At 37.6% G+C, this 20,772-nt stretch overlaps 1 protein-coding gene across 1 annotated transcript in view; it reads left to right on the top strand.

Annotated features, from left to right (window-relative positions):
* Nucleotides 1–16,061, top strand: part of LOC136251320 (uncharacterized) — a 93,963-nt gene extending 77,902 nt beyond the window's left edge. Inside the window, exons 10-15 of the mRNA XM_066043755.1 lie at nt 6,807–7,091; nt 7,147–7,300; nt 7,355–7,447; nt 9,064–9,177; nt 9,233–9,318; nt 15,669–16,061. Coding sequence (XP_065899827.1) covers nt 6,807–7,091; nt 7,147–7,300; nt 7,355–7,447; nt 9,064–9,177; nt 9,233–9,318; nt 15,669–15,858 — 922 coding nt within the window. The 3' untranslated portion in view covers nt 15,859–16,061. The remainder of the gene's footprint in view (nt 1–6,806; nt 7,092–7,146; nt 7,301–7,354; nt 7,448–9,063; nt 9,178–9,232; nt 9,319–15,668) is intronic.
* The last annotated feature ends 4,711 nt before the right edge of the window (nt 16,062–20,772 follow it).

Here is a 20,772-nt window from a genome sequence, read left to right as displayed (position 1 = left end):
CCTACAAATCCCCACCCGCTGCCCAACCTGGGGTAGGTGGGGCGTGACATTAATAGGTGCATTATTAAACAAGTAATACTACTTCCTCTTTGAAGAAACAGCGAATAAACACAAGACATTTTTTTGTCGAGGAACATGTCCAATATTACTTCTGTCTTTTATAATGGCTACTGCATATCTATTACTCTCATTTGTAGATTCTCGTGTGCAGGTAAGATTTTCACCAACTGTAGCAGTCCATAGTCGATGATATACATGATATCCACATACACAACAGTTGATCTCAAACGTAGGCTTTGGACATACAACTGTACGTGACCGATCACGTGATCAACTTGTTAGCATGGTGTGGGCTTGCTCGCTGCTATAGATGTTGTTGCTTGCTGTGCCTGTAAATAAAGAACAGTAAAATAGTCAATAGTCTATCAATCAGCAATACACAATTGTTATAATTTCAGTAGACAAAACTTTCATGTTAAAATATTTTCGTGGGTACCAGGCACCCATAAAAGTTTATTTACACGAAAATTTAACTCATGAATATTTTCATGCACGAAAATAACCTGATTTACAGTAGACCTCTATATAGTCTAATACATTTTGGGAGTGTTTATTTTAGCAACACTGTTCAACCTCAAAAAGTTTGCCCCTCGAAATATTTAAGCTATATGGTAGGCTATACGGTAAAAGATAGCTGCTTCAAGTGATATTTATACTATGTGGAAAACAAAGAGTATGATATAGCTATATAGCTAGACATAAAAGTAAACAAACTAACTGTTAAAAAACTTTTTAAAAGGAAGTAGGGATTGATATAATTATACATGCTACAATAAGTAAGGAAACAAGATTAGATGGCTACTTGCTAAGATGAGACACACTTTAATCCCTACTTTTGGCTAATTAATTTGATGGTCTCATTTCAAGTTGCTAGCCAAAAGTAGGCATTAAAACGTGTCTGATTTTAGCAAGTAGTCATCTAATCTTATTTCCTTACTTTTTATAGCATGGATCATTTCTCATTTCAGTTGTAACATTTTTGAGCTTGTTTCCTTACTTTTTGTAGCATGTACGTATAATTATATCAATCCCTACTTCCTTTTAAATTTAAATTTTTAAGTAACAGATATAGACATATTTTGCTATGAGACCTTCAGTGCTTGTCACTGTAAAGTGTTAATAATAATAATAATGTTGATAACAAAAATTCTTTATGGTCATAAAACATGACAATTATAATATCAAGACACACGATAGTGTGTCGTGCGGCCCAAGAAGCCGGCGCGCCACACCGTGAGTATATTAACAGGAAGAAAGAAAACGCAATTTTCACACCTATGTAGCTCTGTGATCCCTTATCCGATTGGAACCAAATTTGCTGGAGACGTGCCGCCCAGTTAGGGTAGTCTACATACCAAATTTGAAGAAAATCGCTCCAGCCATTTCCGAGATACGAGCGAACAAACTTTCGTTTTAATTTCTTCGTTTTTTTCTTCTTCATCATCTTCTTCATTTCGCACACTTCGCAAAATTCGCCATAAAACACGAATGCGTGCTCGGATTTGGCTGAAATTTGGCACACTTAAAGGGCTCATTAAGGCGGATCTCCGTACCAACTTTGGTAGGAATCCGATGAACATTCACGGAGTTATGACCGATTATTTGCGTAAAATAAGGTCGAAGGTCTGTCACGCCTACAGGGTAAACGCCTCGGAGGAATCAGTTGAAAATTGATATGTAGATGGAGCAACCATCGTAGGAGTGCCTTTTTGTGGTTTGAAAGGAATCGGGATAAAGCCCATGGAGATATGACACGAAACCCAACCTGTGTCAAAATAACGCGATCGATTTTTATGAATTAAAAAACTATTAGTTTTCGTATCTACCAGGCAAACCGCTTAGAGCAACGAGCTGAAAATCAGTATGTAGCTGGAATACTCATCATAGAAAGTCCTTGCAGTAGTACAGAATAATCGGATTACAAATCACTGAGTTATGATTCGAAAGGCAACTAGGTGCAGCAAATGCGAGATCGAGATACTCTAATAGAACAGTCACCCTAATAAAGCATTCAGCTGCAGTTATAATTTACTCAGTTATATTACATTGTAAATTTTTCTGTAGGGAATTCAGCTACAAACAAGTCACCCTGTAGTCGGATCAGCTAGAAGAAGGTACCTAATAGAGAGTTCAGCTACAAATAAGCCATCATGTAGAGAGTTCAGCTCAAATAAATCACCCTGTAGAGAATTCAGCTACAAACAAATTGCCCTGTAGAGAGATCAGCTAGAAGAAGTTACCTTGTAGAGAGTTCAGTTACAAAGAAACAATCATGCAAAGAGTTTAGCTACAAACAAATCACCCAGTAAAAAGTTCTGCTATGAACAGATCACACTGTAGAGAGTTCAGTTAGAAATAAGTCATCCTGTAGATAGATCAGCTAGAAGAAGTCACTTTGTAGAGAGTTCAGCTACAAAGAAACCACCATGTAAAAGAGTTCAGCTGCAAACAAATCACCTGTAGAGAATTCAACTACAAACAAATCACCCTGTAGAAAGATCAGCTAGAAAAAGTTACCTTGTAGAGAGTTCAGCTACAAACAAATCACCCTGTAGAGGGTTCAACTACAAACAAGTCACCCTGTAGAGAGTTCAGCTAGAAGAAGGTACATTGTAGAGAGTTCAGCTACAAACAAATCACCCTGTAGAGAGTTCAGCTAGAAACAAGACACTCTGTAGAGAGATCAGCTAGAAACAAGCCACCCGTAGAGAGTTCAGCTAGAATAAGTTACACTGTAGAGAGTTCAGCTACAAAGAAACCACCATGTAAAAGAGTTCAGCTGCAAACAAATCACCTGTAGAGAATTCAACTACAAACAAATCACCCTGTAGAAAGATCAGCTAGAAAAAGTTACCTTGTAGAGAGTTCAGCTACAAACAAATCACCCTGTAGAGGGTTCAACTACAAACAAGTCACCCTGTAGAGAGTTCAGCTAGAAGAAGGTACATTGTAGAGAGTTCAGCTACAAACAAATCACCCTGTAGAAAGTTCAGCTACAAACAAGTCACCCTGTAGAGAGATCAGCCAGAAACAAGTCATCCTGTAGAGAGTTCAGCTAGAAGAAGTTACGTTGTACAGAGTTCAGCTACAAAGAATCTACCATGTAGAGAATTCAGCTGCAAATAAATCGCCCTGTAGAGAATTCAGCTACAAACAAATCACCCTGTAGAAAGATCAGCTAGAAGAAGTTACCTTGTAGAGAGTTCAGCTACAAACAAATCACCCTGTAGAGAGTTCAGCTACAAAGAAACTACCATATAGAGAGTTCAGCTGCAAACAAACCGCCCTGTAGAGAATTCAGCTACAAACAAATCACCCTGTAGAAAAGTAGATCAGCTAGAAGAAGTTACCTTGTAGAGAGTTCAGCTACAAACAAATCACCCTGTAGAGAGTTCAGCTACAAACAAGTCACCATGTAGAGAGTTCAGCTAGAAGAAGTTACATTGTAGAGAGTTCAGCTACAAAGAAACTACCATGTAGAGAGTTCAGCTGCAAACAAATCGCCCTGTAGAGAATTCAGCTACAAACAAATTACCCTGTAAAAAGATCAGCTAGAAGAAGTTACCTTGTAGAGAGTTCAGCTACAAACAAATCACCCTGTAGAGAGTTCAGCTAGAAACAAGACACTCTGTAGAGAGATCAGCTAGAAACAAGCCACCCGTAGAGAGTTCAGCTAGAATAAGTTACACTGTAGAGAGTTCGGCTACAAAGAAACTACCATGTAGAGAGTTCAGCTGCAAACAAATCACCCTGTAGAGAGATCAGCTAGAAGAAGTTACATTGTAGAGAGTTCAGCTACAAACAAATCACCCAGTAGAGAGTTCAGCTACAAACAAGTCACCCTGTAGAGAGATCAGCTAGAAACAAGTCATCCTGTAGAGAGTTCAGCTAGAAGAAGTTACATTGTAGAGAGTTCAGCTACAAAGAAACTACCATGTAGAGAGTTCAGCTGCAAACAAATCACCCTGTAGAGAATTCAGCTACAAACAAATCACCCTGTAGAAAGTTCAGCTACAAACAAGTCACCCTGTAGAGAGATCAGCCAGAAACAAGTCATCCTGTAGAGAGTTCAGCTAGAAGAAGTTACGTTGTACAGAGTTCAGCTACAAAGAATCTACCATGTAGAGAGTTCAGCTGCAAATAAATCGCCCTGTAGAGAATTCAGCTACAAACAAATCACCCTGTAGAAAGATCAGCTAGAAGAAGTTACCTTGTAGAGAGTTCAGCTACAAACAAATCACCCTGTAGAGAGTTCAGCTACAAAGAAACTACCATATAGAGAGTTCAACTGCAAACAAACCGCCCTGTAGAGAATTCAGCTACAAACAAATCACCCTGTAGAAAAGTAGATCAGCTAGAAGAAGTTACCTTGTAGAGAGTTCAGCTACAAACAAATCACCCTGTAGAGAGTTCAGCTACAAACAAGTCACCATGTAGAGAGTTCAGCTAGAAGAAGTTACATTGTAGAGAGTTCAGCTACAAAGAAACTACCATGTAGAGAGTTTAGCTGCAAACAAATCGCCCCGTAGAGAATTCAGCTACAAACAAATCACCCTGTAGAAAGATCAGCTAGAAGAAGTTACCTTGTAGAGAGTTCAGCTACAAACAAATCACCTTGTAGAGAGTTCAGCTACAAACAAGTCACCCTGTAGAGAGATCAGCTAGAAACAAGCTATCCGTAGAGAGTTTAGCTAGAAGAAGTTACATTATAGAGAGTTCAGCAGTTTAGCTGCAAACAAATCGCCCTGTAGAGAATTCAGCTACAAACAAATCACCCTGTAAAAAGATCAGCTAGAAGAAGTTACCTTGTAGAGAGTTCAGCTACAAACAAATCACCTTATAGAGAGTTCAGCTACAAACAAGTCACCCTGTAGAGAGATCAGCTAGAAACAAGCCACCCGTAGAGAGTTTAGCTAGAAGAAGTTACATTGTAGAGAGTTCAGCAGTTTAGCTGCAAACAAATCGCCCTGTAGAGAATTCAGCTACAAACAAATCACCCTGTAGAAAGATCAGCTAGAAGAAGTTACCTTGTAGAGAGTTCAGCTACAAACAGATCACCCTGTAGAGAGTTCAGCTACAAACAAGTCATCCGGTAGAGGGATCAGCTAGAAGGATCACCTTGCAGAGAGGTCAGCTACAAAGAAATCACCCTGCTTCATCTTTTCTTCTTCCTGTAGTAAAGAAAAAAATGACAGGTTAAAAAGCCCTAAAGCCGGCCATAGGCCAGCTTTGGGGTATACAAATGCAAAAAGAAGTGAAATCTAATCCAAAACAGCCAAGCTGTAAAAAAAGAGTGCGGCCCTGAGAAAGGCTATTGTGAAAAAAGATGTGAAATCCAAGGTGGCGGCCAAGAAATGGCTGTGATGGTAGGTTAATGGTAAAAATTTTAATAACAACAATTCAGGTGTATTTGGTGCCGCTTGGTCTTGGCACAAAATTCACTTGAATTGTCGTTATTAAAATTTTTACCATTAACCTACCATCACAGCCATTTCTTGGCCGCCACCTTGGATTTCACATCTTTTTTCACAATAGCCTTTCTCAGGGCCGCACTCTTTTTTTACAGCTTGGCTGTTTTGGATTAGATAGTAATATGTCTTTGTATTACTCACACACCTAGATAGAAAAATACATTTTTTGCTCTCAAGATTCTACCACAAAATGTGGCACTTAATTTACTAGTATCTGAGTGACTTGTGAATCAAGTCACAGATGACATCATATTTCTCCTTTCCTGTGTTATCTCTCCATCTTAATTATTAGACTACATAAGTTTCCAAGGCTTCAGTATTTTGTGTAAGTTCTTTAGTGTCTGACTGGAACAAATCACATATGCACGCACGCACGCACGCACGCACACACACACACACGTACACACGTACACACACACGTACACACACATGTACACACGCACACGTACACACACACACACAGAGTCACACACACACACACACACACACACACACACACACACACACACACACACACACACACACACACACACACACACACACACACACACACACACACACACACACACACACACACACACACACACACACACACACACACACACACACACACACACACACACACACACAAACCAAACCAAAGCTACTGCTAGCACGGTCACGCCAATACAGTGAGCTAGCACTAGGGACACCCATGCGCTACTCAGGTGTTGTGACAGTGCAGGCAAAATTCTAAATATCCTATATCATGTAAAAGTGTGGGCATGTGAGACGTGGGCACACACACACACACACACACACACACACACACACACACACACACACACACACACACACACACACACACACACACAATGCACACACACACACACAATGCACACACACACACACACACACACACAATGCACACACACACACACACACAATGCACACACACACACACACACACACACACACACACACATACACACACACACACACACACACACACACACACACACACACACACACACTCACACACACACACACACACACACGCACACATACACACACACACAATGCACACAGAGACACAGATACCTTTGCAGTTTTTATGTAGGATATCATATACGTGTATGTCTAAACTAATCAACATTTGTTCTGCTATGCCAATAGTTGAAAGAGGCATGGCTATGTATAGTAAGTTCAAGATATAATATTAATTAGACTTAAATGTATTTGTACACGTATTAGGTTATTTCTTAGTGTAACTTTATAATCCATGGAAATTTATAGAATCCTGCAAAAGCTTGGATCTGGTGAATTTGGAGTAGTCCATTTGGGTACATGGTCTGATGGATCAGCTAGTCATAAACAAGTAGCAGTGAAGACACTCAATTCAGAATGTTCAGTATCAGACAGAATAAAGTTTCTGAGAGAGGCAGCCATTATGGGTCAGTTCAAAGACAATCACATAGTGGAGTTGTATGGGGTAATAACTGAGAAGGAGAATACGATGATAATATTGGAGTACATGTGTAAAGGAGACCTTCGAGAATTCTTGATTGACTTGAAAACTACGTATGTAATATATGGAAATAATTCATGTGCTATTATACTGGATGGTGAATTGTAGAACTCCTCCTGAAGCTTTTGGTGAGCTGAAACATGATCTGTTAAGTTTCTGCAGACATGTAGCAGCAGGACTGAACTACCTTACTAACAAACACTTTGTACACAGAGACCTGGCTGCTAGGAATATACTAGTATCAAGTGATGATGTGTGTAAGGTAAAGTGTATAGTAAAGTGTAATACCAACTGGTCATATGTATTCTTACTACAGATTGCTGATTTTGGGATGGCTCGTGATGTAACTGATGACACTTACTACATGTCCACAGGAGGGAAGATACCAGTAAAGTGGACTGCTCCTGAAGTGAGTGCATTACAATTACAAGAAGTCAAATTAGTTTTTGGTCCTCCTGCCTGTTCACCTTGTGATAAGCAGGATATTGTACGTAATAATTAGCTATCGATAGCATATACACTAGTACTAATACATATGTGCATCTATCTTGACATTTAAGATAAAGTTGGTGTGGTATGCACAAACACTTTTTAAGGTAAGTGCAAAGACTTCAGCCATTATGTTAATTTTGGAATATGCATGCTTCTTGGCCATTTTGTTAGAAGAGAAGCTACATTATTACTGTGAATTGTTATATAGTTTTTAGGTTTTTACCAATTTTAATATTATTCCAGTAAGCAGTTTATCCCATAGGCATGACAAAAGGTTAGCCCTTTTAATGCAAATAATCGTCCATAGCACTATGACTATCTATCAGATTTGCAGCAAACTTGGTACGTGACTTTGCCACAATATAGTGCACCAACATTCAAGAAAATCAAGTTATGCAATTGTATTTTACAATGGTTTTGTAAGGTTTGTGAAAAAATAATCTAAGCCTCCAAGCACTCTAAAAAAAACTGCCTCAATGAAATAGAGATGTACCGATAATCGGATCGGTGATCGGATCGGCTGCCAATATGGCAATTTCTACCATATCAGCAATCGGCACAAATGCTCTTAGAACCGATATTGCTACCGATAGTTTGCATGGTAAATATGAGTACCAGCAAAAACAATGAAAAGCCGTTTTGCTCACTAGCTAGAAAGTCTCTCTTCTATTTCATTAAAATACTAAGTTATGAGAAGCCATATGAATGTACATGTAAGTACTGCTATTTGTGTTAGAATATTCTTACCCAGATCTTCTGAAGACGGTAGGCGTTACACTTTAAGAATAAAGAACTGCACCACAGTAAATCTGAACTGACAATCTGTGTATAGTAGCCATCTTGAAAACTAATCAAAACACGGAGTAATCCGGACAAGGGAGTATGTATTAAAATATTTGTGGTGCCTAATTGTCTGGGTTGTGTATTAGAGGCAACACCACCATAGGTCACCAGGTATTGCTGTGCCTTATAGTTACGTCACTTCTGTTTTCTCTAAAAATCATTAGAATAATATGCATCATGCAGTAGCTACACCTGTAGTTCTTACATTTTACAGAATATACAATAATCGGATCGGTATAATTGGTATTGGCTCTTTTAGGTACAGATTAATCGGATATTGGTACAACTGAAAAATCCTTATTGGTACACCTCTACAATGAAGTGCACCAAAGTTCAAGAAAATTGAGTTAGACATTTGCATTTTATGATGGCTTTTGTAAAGTGTGCAAAAGGAATAATCTAAGTCCCCCCCCCCCCCAAAAAAATGAAGAGATTAAACCGAACGTTGACAGCACATTCTCACGATTGCTTTAGGCAATCTCACTCTAATTTGGTATTTGAGGTGTTGAAGCTGGAGAGCATTTGCAGTGCAAAAATGATTTCATTAGAGAAGGGAGCATGGAGCTATGTATGTGCAAATATCGTGTTTTCTTTTTTCCTGTAAATATACTCACAGTGTCATGCCGGTTTTCACAGCCACTACCGTCTTTCTTGTTTTGCTTATGCAATTACTTTCAAATCTTCCTATAGGCAATATTCTACAAGAAGTACTCAACACAAAGTGATGTGTGGAGTTTTGGATGTGTAATGTATGAGGTATGGAGTTTGGGTCACAAGCCATTTGAAGAATCTGATGGTAAAGAGGTATTACATGATAATAGTTATAAACATGTCATATTATGTGGTGATATAAACACAGTATTTGACAAAGATCATTACTGGATATAGAATGCCACCACCTCCTGGTTGTCCCAAATCTATTTACAAACTGATGATTGAATGTTGGTAGGTTATATGTATCCTTTGTGTGAGATTTCCTTCTATGGTACCTTTGATTTTTTGTCACAACGACATGACAGTATTGGTTGGGTAAAGTCAAGCCCAAAAGTGCCATCGGATTGACCAGAAACCTTTTGTTAAGTTGCTACAGAATATTAAAAAAAAATTATTTGATGGAATATTCTACTGCGTTCAGTGAAGCATAGCAGAAAACTGGGTACAACTACAGCCCTACTTCTTTCACAAAAATGTTTCAAATTCACTTAAGGTTACGGTATAGTCACGGGCAATCATTCAAAATTTTGAATGCCTATCGATTCTTTTTGAGAAGACCATAAAACCAGTCTAGCAGCGTGAAAAGTTTCAAATGAAGGTGAAGTCCTTCATATTTAATGTTTTTATGTAGCTACAGTGTAGTTTGAGGCAGGTGGAACACTACAATTGTTGTAGTAACACAAGTAAGCCAGCCCGTACATCGCTCAGTTCCAGCTGTCACTACCATGTTTTTCCGCCGCCAAATACAGCAAAAGCTGTAGGTTGTATTGGCATTTCTAGGGCATAGTGATACTGTATATTAAATTTGTTAGGTCCTGTGGAAGCGTTTTTGGCGTGTTTTTCCCCAGTGACTCGGATACAAGCCTTCAAAGAGCTTGTTTCACCTGAAAAAACTATTAAAAGTTCAATAAAACGTCTATACTACCAGTAACTTAAAAAATCGCTTCCACAGGACCTAGATATTTTAGTTGTTTAGCCACTTGTGTTGAAATTATAAGGATTCAGTAATCTGTTAGTCTGGTTTTTGGCGGCGTGTTTTTATAAAACATCGCTCTATTGTAGACCACACACCCAAGAACAGTCGTTGTTCTGCAGTAAAAACAAACAAGCACAATTAGTTGTATTGCTAACACAACACAGTTGTTGAAATTATTTATCCCTGCTTGGTTTAAAGCAGGTTTGGTAATTTGTTCCGCCCACGCATTTTAAACTATTCCGTAACCTTAAGAAGAAACATTTTGGCATATTGATAAACATACAATATGTAATCTGTTGTCTTGCCTTTTATCCTTCTGTACCAGTGATGGTTTTTCATCAATAGTAGGGCTTCCATCCACAGGCATAGCTACATGTTACACAACATTATGCAATATAGTATTGCATAACGTGTACACCCGTGGACACATGTTGTAGACATTGCAGTGCTGAGTGAGCTGTCCAATATCATCAAAGACAAGTGTTTGTTTTTTTAACAAAGTTACTTAGCTACTTGTGTCTCTGAACATTTGCTGTGACCAACACTGTTCACTACAGACTTGGATCCAGACTTCTAAAAGGAGAAGTTCCACTCTTAATGGTAGACTCCCCAGCAATGTTTCACTGTTAAATCTTATCTTATCATTAGGCCTTTAGAAATGCAACTGAAGCCTTTAACACAGTTGCTGTTATAGCTTTAGAAGATAAAGACGATATTATTTTTGGAGGAATCTATCACAGAAATATAGCAATTTCAAGTGATATTTGAAGTATTATTGTTGTAAACAAAGGTAAAAGTGTTTTTACTGTTTTGTCATATAAACTCTTGTAATAAGTATTTCTTTGATTGTTACATTGATTTTAGTTTATTGAATTGAAGAAAAACTCAGGTGTCTGCCAAATGGGGGTTCCATGGAATCCTTTAAGGCCCCCCCCCCCCCCCCCCCCGGATATGCCCCTGCACTAGCCTCTTTTCTTGTTTGCTTCATCGTTATGCAGACTGATAGCATGCTTTCCTTCATGCTATATAGCAAGTGTTACTAATACCATGTCAACAAAATAGTCAAATGGTACGATAGTACCGTTTAAGTAGGGATCGCCCAGAAAATTTTGCACATCGCCCAAAATTCCACCTTTAAAATCACCCTAGAGACATTTTACATGACGAAAATCACCTTGACGAAAATCACCTTTACGGAATAGTACTATAGTCCATATAATATATAAAACAGCATTAAATATAACAAAACACTTACAGGTGGCCAGATATAGAATTTTTAAAAATCGCCAAAACTCAAATTTTAGTCTCACTGCCTTACTGCCTGCCTCACTGACCACAGTCGCAAGGCTAGAGCTCAAATGAAACAGTGCACAGCACCATTTTACGCCACTAAAACAAACTCACCAGTGGAGATGTGCCTTTTGGGATTCTGATGAGTGTAGGCCCTCTGCGCCTTGTCTCTTTTCTTTTATCTTCAATCAGACTGCTTGTCTTCTTCTTCATCCAATGAAACCATATCAAGGAATTAATTTTCCGTATCAACACTTTCTTTCAGCAACAATGCCACAGAATTATTTCAGAGCTGGATTTCAGAAGTGCTTCAGTCCTGGTGATATACTAGCTAGATATCTGCAAGTTTGCAATTGGGATCCCGTTCGTGATGGGTTCGCGACCATACCCATCAATTACAGATCTAGGTGGGCGATAGAGTACAGTGACCACACCTCTTAACAATCTAGCTATTTACTTATAGTAAACAAGATGACCTCACCCCTTATTGGTCTAGCTAGCTGCACACCTCTTAGCTGACTTGAGATAAACTCTAATACAACAGTCACTTTAATCATAGTAGGGACCACAAAGGAGTAGGCGTGGCCACGAAATAATATCACCCATAAAACAGCATTAATTTCCCCTGACGACGATGAGGTAGGTAAAACTAAGCCCAAACAAGCTTTCAGATCAACTCAACGCTTTCAACAAGTTGCTACAGAATTTAGAAAAAAAAATTATTTAATGGAATTTTCTAGAGACTGACTGACTGATGCTGACTGATGCCTTCAGACAAGCGTAACTCGATAACTACGGCTTGATTTTTTCACTGTTTGATGGTGCTTCGGCCTGACAGGTGTCTTTTGGCGTACCGCAGTACGTACAATACATTCTTCATGGACTTACCAGTGTCCTCCTTTGTGTTTCCCTTTGTGTCCCATTCAACTTTGCTGACAGTGATAAGTGTCGATTTGGCAATAGCACATGATGGCTTCCCTTCGTAACAGAAATTGTTCGTATTTGTCATAGTGGCTATTTTGATAGCAGAGGTGCTTTTCAAACAGCTCTTGATTCGTACTGCTGTGTAACGGGTTGAACATAGCCGACAACAAAGCATAATGGATACTTTACTTTTCAGATGATAATTGATATAACTGGGGCGTGCAGCACCATTTCTTTCGGTATGCGTGGATTGCAGAGGTGCTTTTCGACCAGTTCTTGATTCGAAATGCTGTGTAACGGATTGAAAATAACTGAAAAGGAAGTGTAATGAATATTTCACTTTTCAGACAATAATTGGGGCATGCGGCGCCATTTCAGAGGCAGTATGCGTGGGTTCACCAGTCATAATAATTATTTACAAAAAAAGTTAACAAACAAGTACACAGAAAAATTTGGAATTTTCAACTAGAGTAGGGACCATAGCACATTGATAAAAAGTACTGAAACAAGCTGGAGTAGTGCACGATATTAAATCACAGTAAAACAATAAGAAGTATTATATCCCTTCTGTGCTCAAGATACCATAATGGAAATGCACAGTAGGGATATCGCACTTCTTATTGTTTTACTGTTATTTAATATTGTACACTACTCCAGCTTGTTTCAGTACTTTTTATCAATGTGCTATGGTCCTTACTCTAGTTGAAAATTCCAAATATTTCTGTGTATTTGTACAACAGTCATGTATGATATCTATTAGAACAGTCACAAGTTACATTGTAGGTAGCTGTGCTACAGCAAAAAACTAAACAAGCTATTATTTTAAAAATTGTTAATTTAAAAATGAAGTAGGGATCTATGTAATAAAAGTAGTGAAACAAGAGATAAATGATGGTATTACAGCATAGCTCAGTGGGAAAGTCCTACTTTGGCACATTAGCTATAACAATTATGTTGCTCAATGCCAAAGTAGGGACTTTCCCACTGAGCTATGCTGTAATACCATCATTCATCTCTTGTTTCACTACTTTTATTGCACAGATCCCTCCCTACTTCATTTTTAAATTAACAACTTTTAAAATACTAGTATATTAGTGAGTGAACCTTAAGCCTGTGTTAAGCTAGCTAACTTGATGAACTTCTCAGTGAATACATTTTAGCAATAATATGTAGTTTGTTATATTTTTAGCTAATCAGCAAATATTTGCTGACTACTTACTTATACCCGTATATGTGCTGTGGTTAACTACAATTGTGACCAGTTTTGTGAAAAGCAGTCTTCCTGCACACACATCCAATTTGACAACTTTAATAGTTCATACTTCAGACAGATTGAAGGAAACAAATCTGGTCAATAGTTAGCACCAATGGATGAAACATTTTAGGGGTATATACAGCTCCTATATGGATTATAGTATGTTCACGTTGAGCTGAACCCTGAAAAACAGCTAAAAATTAAAAGTGGATTTTTTCTCAACAGAGTTAACATTTCTGCCAACCAGATGATTATTGGTAACGGCAAAGGTGTCAACAACAGACATGTACAGTTTGGCTCCATTACAAGTTCGGGAAAGGGCTCTAATGGACACTGTACTTATATGGCTTCTCCATAGGAAATGTATTGTGAAAATTTTGATTGGCTGTAAATATTATGTCAAAACATTTAAACAACAAGATTTTGAAATATTTTTAGCGGATCAAGCAGTACTACAAATGAGCCAAATTCCAAGATCGTGTGTAATTGCATCCATGAGTTATTAAATGTTTTTGAGGATTCAGCTCAACGTGAACATACTATAGTGTTGATCTATTTTTTTAAATCTGGTTAGATAAATTTGTATTGTTATACAGTGTTTTAGTGGTCATGAACTTGCTGAAAAAGTTAACTAACAAGTATTAAAAATTAAGAATTTTAAACTAGAGTAGAGACAATGTAGAACCATGATAAAAAGTACTGAAACAAGCTGGATTGGAGTAGTATGTAAAGTCCAATTGCTATTATTCATGAAATGGTAGTGACTTTTGAATGCTTTGAAATTAATGTTTTATGGAAGAATTAAATATTCCTTGATTGCTTAGACAATGAAGTGTGTTAATGTAGATCTAAACCCATTTGTAAATAAAGAGTGTGGTCCCCAAAAAAGCCAGTGAAAAAGGATGTGAAATCAAATGTGGCAGCCAAGAAATGGCTGAATGATGTTCATGTCAATCACTTTTAATGATGGCTTCAGATCTTTTTTCACCATGGCTTTTTGGCCACACCCTTTTAAAAACAGTTTAACTGTATTGGGTTAGATGTCACTGCTTTTTGCAATTTGAAGCTTCCTTTTTACTTGTCTTTCTTCACTATACAGGAAGAAGATAAAGAATTATGTTATGTGCATTTGAATTTTTAAGCAGTTTTTGTATGTATATACATACACATTGTTTTGCAACTGTCTACAAGGTGACTTGTAACATAGCTTCTCTATTATACAAGGTGACTTGTTTGTAGTTGAACTCACTGCATGGTGACTTGATTGTAGCTGATCTCTATACGAGGTGACTTGTAACATAGCTGAACTCTACAAGGTGACTTATTGTAGCTGAACTCTCTACAGGGTGCTTTGTTGTTAGCTGAGCTCTTATTGTGTAGCTAAACACTTTACAGGGTGACTTATTTGAAACTGAACTCTACAGGGTGCCTTTTTGTAGATGAACTCTGTACAGAGTGACCTGTTTGTAGCTGAACTTTCTACATAGTGATTTGTTTGTAGCTGAACTCTCTACATGGTGACCTGAATTCTCTACATGGTGACTTGTAATGTAGTTGAACTCTCTACAGTGTGACTGTACCTTCTACAGGTACCTTGTTTGTAGCTGAAATCCTTACAGAGTAACGTCAATGTATGTAGCTGAACTCTCTCGGATGACTTGTTTGTTGCTGAACTCTCTAACATGGTCAGCTGAACTCTGTACAGGATGACTTGCTGCATACTGAATGTTCTAATAGGGTGACTGCACTATTAGAGTATCTCAATTGAGCATTTGTTACACATAGTTGGTTATCACAGTACAACTCAGTGATTTTATGGTGAATTCATCTACACCACTGAGAGGTTATTCTATGATGATTATCCACCTATACACTGATTTTCAGCTGATTCCTATAAGCGGTTTGTCTATAAGGCATGGCAATGAAATTTTTTATTGATCACATGATTGTTACACGCTGTTGGTTTTTGCATTGTATTTGGGGTCTTAATTTTGATTTCTATCAAACCACCAAACACACTCCTATGATGTAACCACAGACCAAATTTCAACTGATTTCTTGAAGCAGTTTGCCCTGTAGGCATGACAGAAATTTGATACTCTTATTTTACACAATGAAGTTTGTATTTTGTTACAGGAACCCTATTGTCAACAAACGTATAATTCCAAGTGAATTGTCAAGGACACTACAGAAATCAGACAGGACATTACTACCTAGCAGTACTACACTCAAAGATTCAGAAGAATTGTCCACCACATTAGGAGCATCTCTTGATACAAGCAGTCACATCTTCACTGACCTCCAGAATACTTATTTGCCAAAATAATACTCCTACAATTATATTAGTACATTGCTGTTTAAGTATGTACATAATAATCAGCACTCATTACTTTCTGTTCATTTTGTATTCACTAGTGTTGCCATTGCCACTCTATTCCCTAATAATGACAATGTGACATTGGAGGCTCTTATTACTATAGTCCGCACTTTTTATTAATTAATATATACATACTGTATGTAACTATAATTTTATACTACATAATATTATTGTTTTAGTAATATTTAACTATGTAAGTGATAGAGCGAGTGGTCCTATGCAGTGTGATAGGATTTGACTGGGATTTGACTTAATAAACAAAATACTTTTGAAAAGATGGTAAAACACTCACATGTTTCTGGACAATCAGTGGTTTCAGTTCTATATTACTGCAAATCTCAGTTCTAATACCCCCAGTTAACTGTGATTTTACAGTGCTCCTTTGATTATCTGACCCCCTTGGGCCCAAGACGTGTTCAGATAATCAAAAATTCAGATAATCAAAGCCCATTCATTTATATACCGTACAGAACCCTGTTCAAATATTCTAATAGCACATACATCTTAGACAAAATACTTTAAAAGAGCAGTCATTTCTGCTGTTCAGATAATACAAGTGTTCAGATAATAGACGTTTGGATAATCAAGGAAGTGCTGTAGTTAGTTTTCATTCTAGTACCCCAAGTCAACTGTAGGTTTAGTTACAGTCTTAGTTAATATGCCAGTTTAATATAATTTGTTGATGAACCTGTGTCATTCATAGTAATTTCGCTAAGTAAAAGTGTAGAAATGTATTTGGACATCACACAATGTTTCTTATTCCTATGTGAATACACTTCCCATTTAAAGTTATTATCTGTTAAATGATTTGCCTCTTGTAATTACTTCTCCTCAGAGGAAAATATTATAGGACTAGCACTGAAGGATTTCACAGCTGGCCAGGTACCATGCACACTTGACTTAGGTCCTCTATTTGTAAATAAAGTTGTAAACGAAAACAAAATTAACACAAAGTAAAGAATCTTAAATCAGCATGCACTAAGCTACTGCTTACAGACATCATCAGATCAAAGAACAATGCTAAAAAATAGAATAGCTAGAAGGCATAGGCTAGGATTACATGAAATCGTTAAATAGTTCTAGTTCTTGAGCTATTAGATAATTATCTTGAACTGAAAGTTGCAAAAAATTTTAGTTTAGTTTTAGTTACTGAGAGAAGTCAGAAACATGATAAAATGTAGAAAAACCATACAGCTTGGGATCTGGGATTTCCTTTACATTCAAACAGCATAACTTAATATGCTTCATGCAAGATTATTTATTATTCACTATCCCACTAGGGACATACAAGAAGACTGCATGTTGTTACTCACTACTTTTGTGCTGCCAAACTAGATGATGTCAGGGCTGCCCAGAGAAAATAAGGGGCCCAGGGCAAAGAGTTAAAGTGGGGCCCTTCACCCAAGTTGAAAGTTGAAGACCAAAAAAAAAAGGTCACAACCTGCTGATAATGACAATAACTACCAATCACCAACCATATCTCCTTATCTATAAGCTTGCTACACTGCTCCTCTGAAGAATACTGTGACTGCTCTATTAGAGTATATCGATCTTTTAAACCAGGGGGCCCTTCATGGGGCCTCCTGGGGCCCCTTTCAGGCTGGGGCCCGGGGAAAAATGCCCCAGTTGCCCCCCCCCCTCCTGTGGGCGGCCCTGGATGATGTATACGTGCACGGTTCCTACTGTAATTAACCTTAATAGCAAGAGTTAATAATAGCTACTATTATTAACTCTTGTTAATAGTCTAACTAAAATTCAATGGGGAATTCCTGAAACCTATACAGTTGGAAATCATCCCCTTGCTGCTCTGTAGGATTCAGTTTGTGGCCATCTATTGTTTCTATTAATATGATATTATTCATGAATTCTGCTATTGCAAAGTAAGCGCACTTACTGACAATGCAAAATAACAACATATAGTACATAATATTAGATCCTGTGAAGGCTGCATGACCTTATTATGAAAAGTTTTGGATGGTGTTTGCTTTAAGATTTGTAATTGGCTTTCTGCACTGAAACTTTAATGTGACTAAGAAATGTGCTTGTTCCAGTTCTCCTTCCTACTGATCTACTATGCTTTATAAAAAAAAAACCAACTGCTTGTATAGCAATGGTTTTTGTAACATTGTTGGTGCTATATAAACATGTGGTTGAATTTTGCCATATCACTACTATTGGGGCAGCCATTGCATAATAAAGTGTAAGGGAATAGCGAACCATGATCAACTGATGTTTAAACATGAATTATAAATTATAAGCGATCTAATTCAGACAAGATTTGGAGATATTCCTCAACATCAGCCCATTTGCATAGTTCACCAGCTGCAGGGGCAGATACATACTTTAAAATGAGGGTTCCACTCTGGAGCATATGCATGGTAATCAATCAGTTACCTAGCTAGTAGTAATATTAACTTTTATAGTAAATAATAATATTACTCTCCAGCAAAGTTTCATTGTTATGTAAGTTTTATATTCCATCAATTACGCCTTTAGAAATGCAACTGAAGCAGTTGCAATATCGGTAGTTTACATGTTGGACCGAGTACATCACTATAGGTCATATTAGGCACCAGCCTATTATGCTGGCACAATTTGGAGCACAATAGGTGCTTTGAAGCATGAAGCATAATGCTAGTATAATGGGTAGATTTTTGCCATTTTGTAAATTGTTATCAGTGGAAAAGATTGACATACTTAGCTACTCTATATTTATAGCTTTGTGTACTTTCTTATACATTCTCTTCACACACAAAAAGAAGTAAAGTAGTGATATAAACCAATAAGCTACATAATTTAAACATTTGACATAATAAGCTGTTAAACAAATTATTTTTAAATGATTAACTTTGAATAATTTCTTGCAGGACAAAAGTTACTGTTATCCATATACAGAAAGTGCAAAACTGTTAGTTAAGCATGCATGAGGCAAAAAGTTTGAGCATAATTGTGAGGATAATAGGTAAACCTTTTGAGCACTGCAGCATAGCATAATAAGTAAAATGAAAAGATAATAGGCTGGTGCTTATAGTCATATTACACTGTTGACTGAAAAATATTCTAGTGTCAAAGTAAAAAGCTTGACTAGCATATCTAATTAATAACTGAAGCCTAGTAAATGATTGGCTTTAGCAGTAATTATAACATCCAACTTAAGTTGTTGGTCAAAGATGATACCAAGGTCTTTAATTGATGGGATTCAGAAATATTGAAAAAGTTCAGTCAAGGACCACATGATTGCTACCAGATCTTAAAAACATGTTGTATGATGAGAGACTGCGCTGCCCACATTTCAACTACCATCTCTAGCCCATAGGTGGCACCAACTCCTATTATACAACTATGTTACTAACATCAGGGGACACCAGTTTCATCACTCAAGACTGCCCGGCAGTTGTAGATCTAATACGTATAATTTTTAATAATTGGAACGTTTTGTCTGCATTTGTAGCTAACACTAATTCTGTAAATCCTAAATAGATAATCACTTACTTTTTAGCCACAATTAGTTTTATGTGTGCCGATGCCTGTGCCTTTACCGGTAGCTAGCTATTTTAATCAGAGCAATATATATCAAGACACACGGTAGTGTGTCGTGCGGCCCAAGAAGCCGGCGTGCCACCCGTGAGTATATTAACAGGAAGAAAGAAAACGCAATTTTCACACCTATGTAGCTCTGTGATCCCTTATCCGATTGGAACCAAATTTGCTAGAGAGGTGCCGGCCAGTAAGGGGAGTCTACACACCAACTTTGAAGAAAATCGCTCCAGCCATTTCCGAGATACGAGCGAACAAAATTTCGTTTTAATTTCTTCGTTTTTTTCTTCTTCTTCTACTTCTTCTTCATTTCTCACATTCGCAAAATCCGCCATAAAACACGAATTCGTGCTCGGATCGGACTGAAATTTGGCACACGTAAAGGGCTCATTAAGGCGGATCTGTGTACCAACTTTGGTAGGAATCCGATGAGCATTCACGGAGTTATGACCGATTATTTGCGTAAAATAAGGTCGAAGGTCTGTCACGCCTACAGGGTAAACTCCTTTGAGGAATCAGTTGAAAATTGATATGTAGATGGAGCAACCATCGTAGGAGTGCCTTTTTGTGGTTTGAAAGGAATCGGGATAAAGACCATGGAGATATGACACAAAACCCGACCTGTGTCAAAATTACGCAATCGATTTTTATGAATAAAAAAACTATTAGTTTTTGTATCTACCAGGCAAACCGCTTAGAGCAATGAACTGAAAATCAGTATGTAGCTGGAATAATCATCATAGAAAGTCCTTGCAGTAGTACAGAAGAATCGGATTACAAACCACTGAGTTATGATTCGAAAGGCAACTACGTGTAGCAAATGCGAGATCGAGATACTCTAATAGAACAGTCACCCTAATAAAGCATTCAGCTGCATTTATAATTTACTCAATTATAATTTATTACATTGCAAATTATTCTGTAGGGAATTCAGTTACAAACAAGTCACCCTGTAGTCAGATCAGCCAGAAGAAGGTACCTAATAGAGAGTTCAGCTACAAAGAAACCATCATGTAGAGAGTTCAGCTCAAACAAATTGCCCTGTAGAGAGATCAGCTAGAAGAAGTTACCTTGTAGAGAGTTCAGTTACAAAGAAACAATCATGCAAAGTGTTCAGCTACAAACAAATCACCCAGTAGAAAGTTCCACTATGAACAGATCACACTGTAGAGAGTTCAGTTAGAAGCAAGTCATGTTGTAGAGAGATCAGCTAGAAGAAGTAACCTTGTAGAGAGTTCAGCTACAAAGAAACCACCATGTAAGAGAGTTCAGCTGCAAACAAATCACCTGTAGAGAGTTCAGCAGGAACAAGTCACCCTGTACAGA

The sequence above is a fragment of the Dysidea avara genome, chromosome 3, assembly GCF_963678975.1.
Source record: "Dysidea avara chromosome 3, odDysAvar1.4, whole genome shotgun sequence".
NCBI lineage: Eukaryota > Metazoa > Porifera > Demospongiae > Dictyoceratida > Dysideidae > Dysidea > Dysidea avara.
The sequence above is the reverse complement of the archived record's forward strand: the minus strand, read 5'-3'. Positions and strand labels throughout refer to the sequence as shown.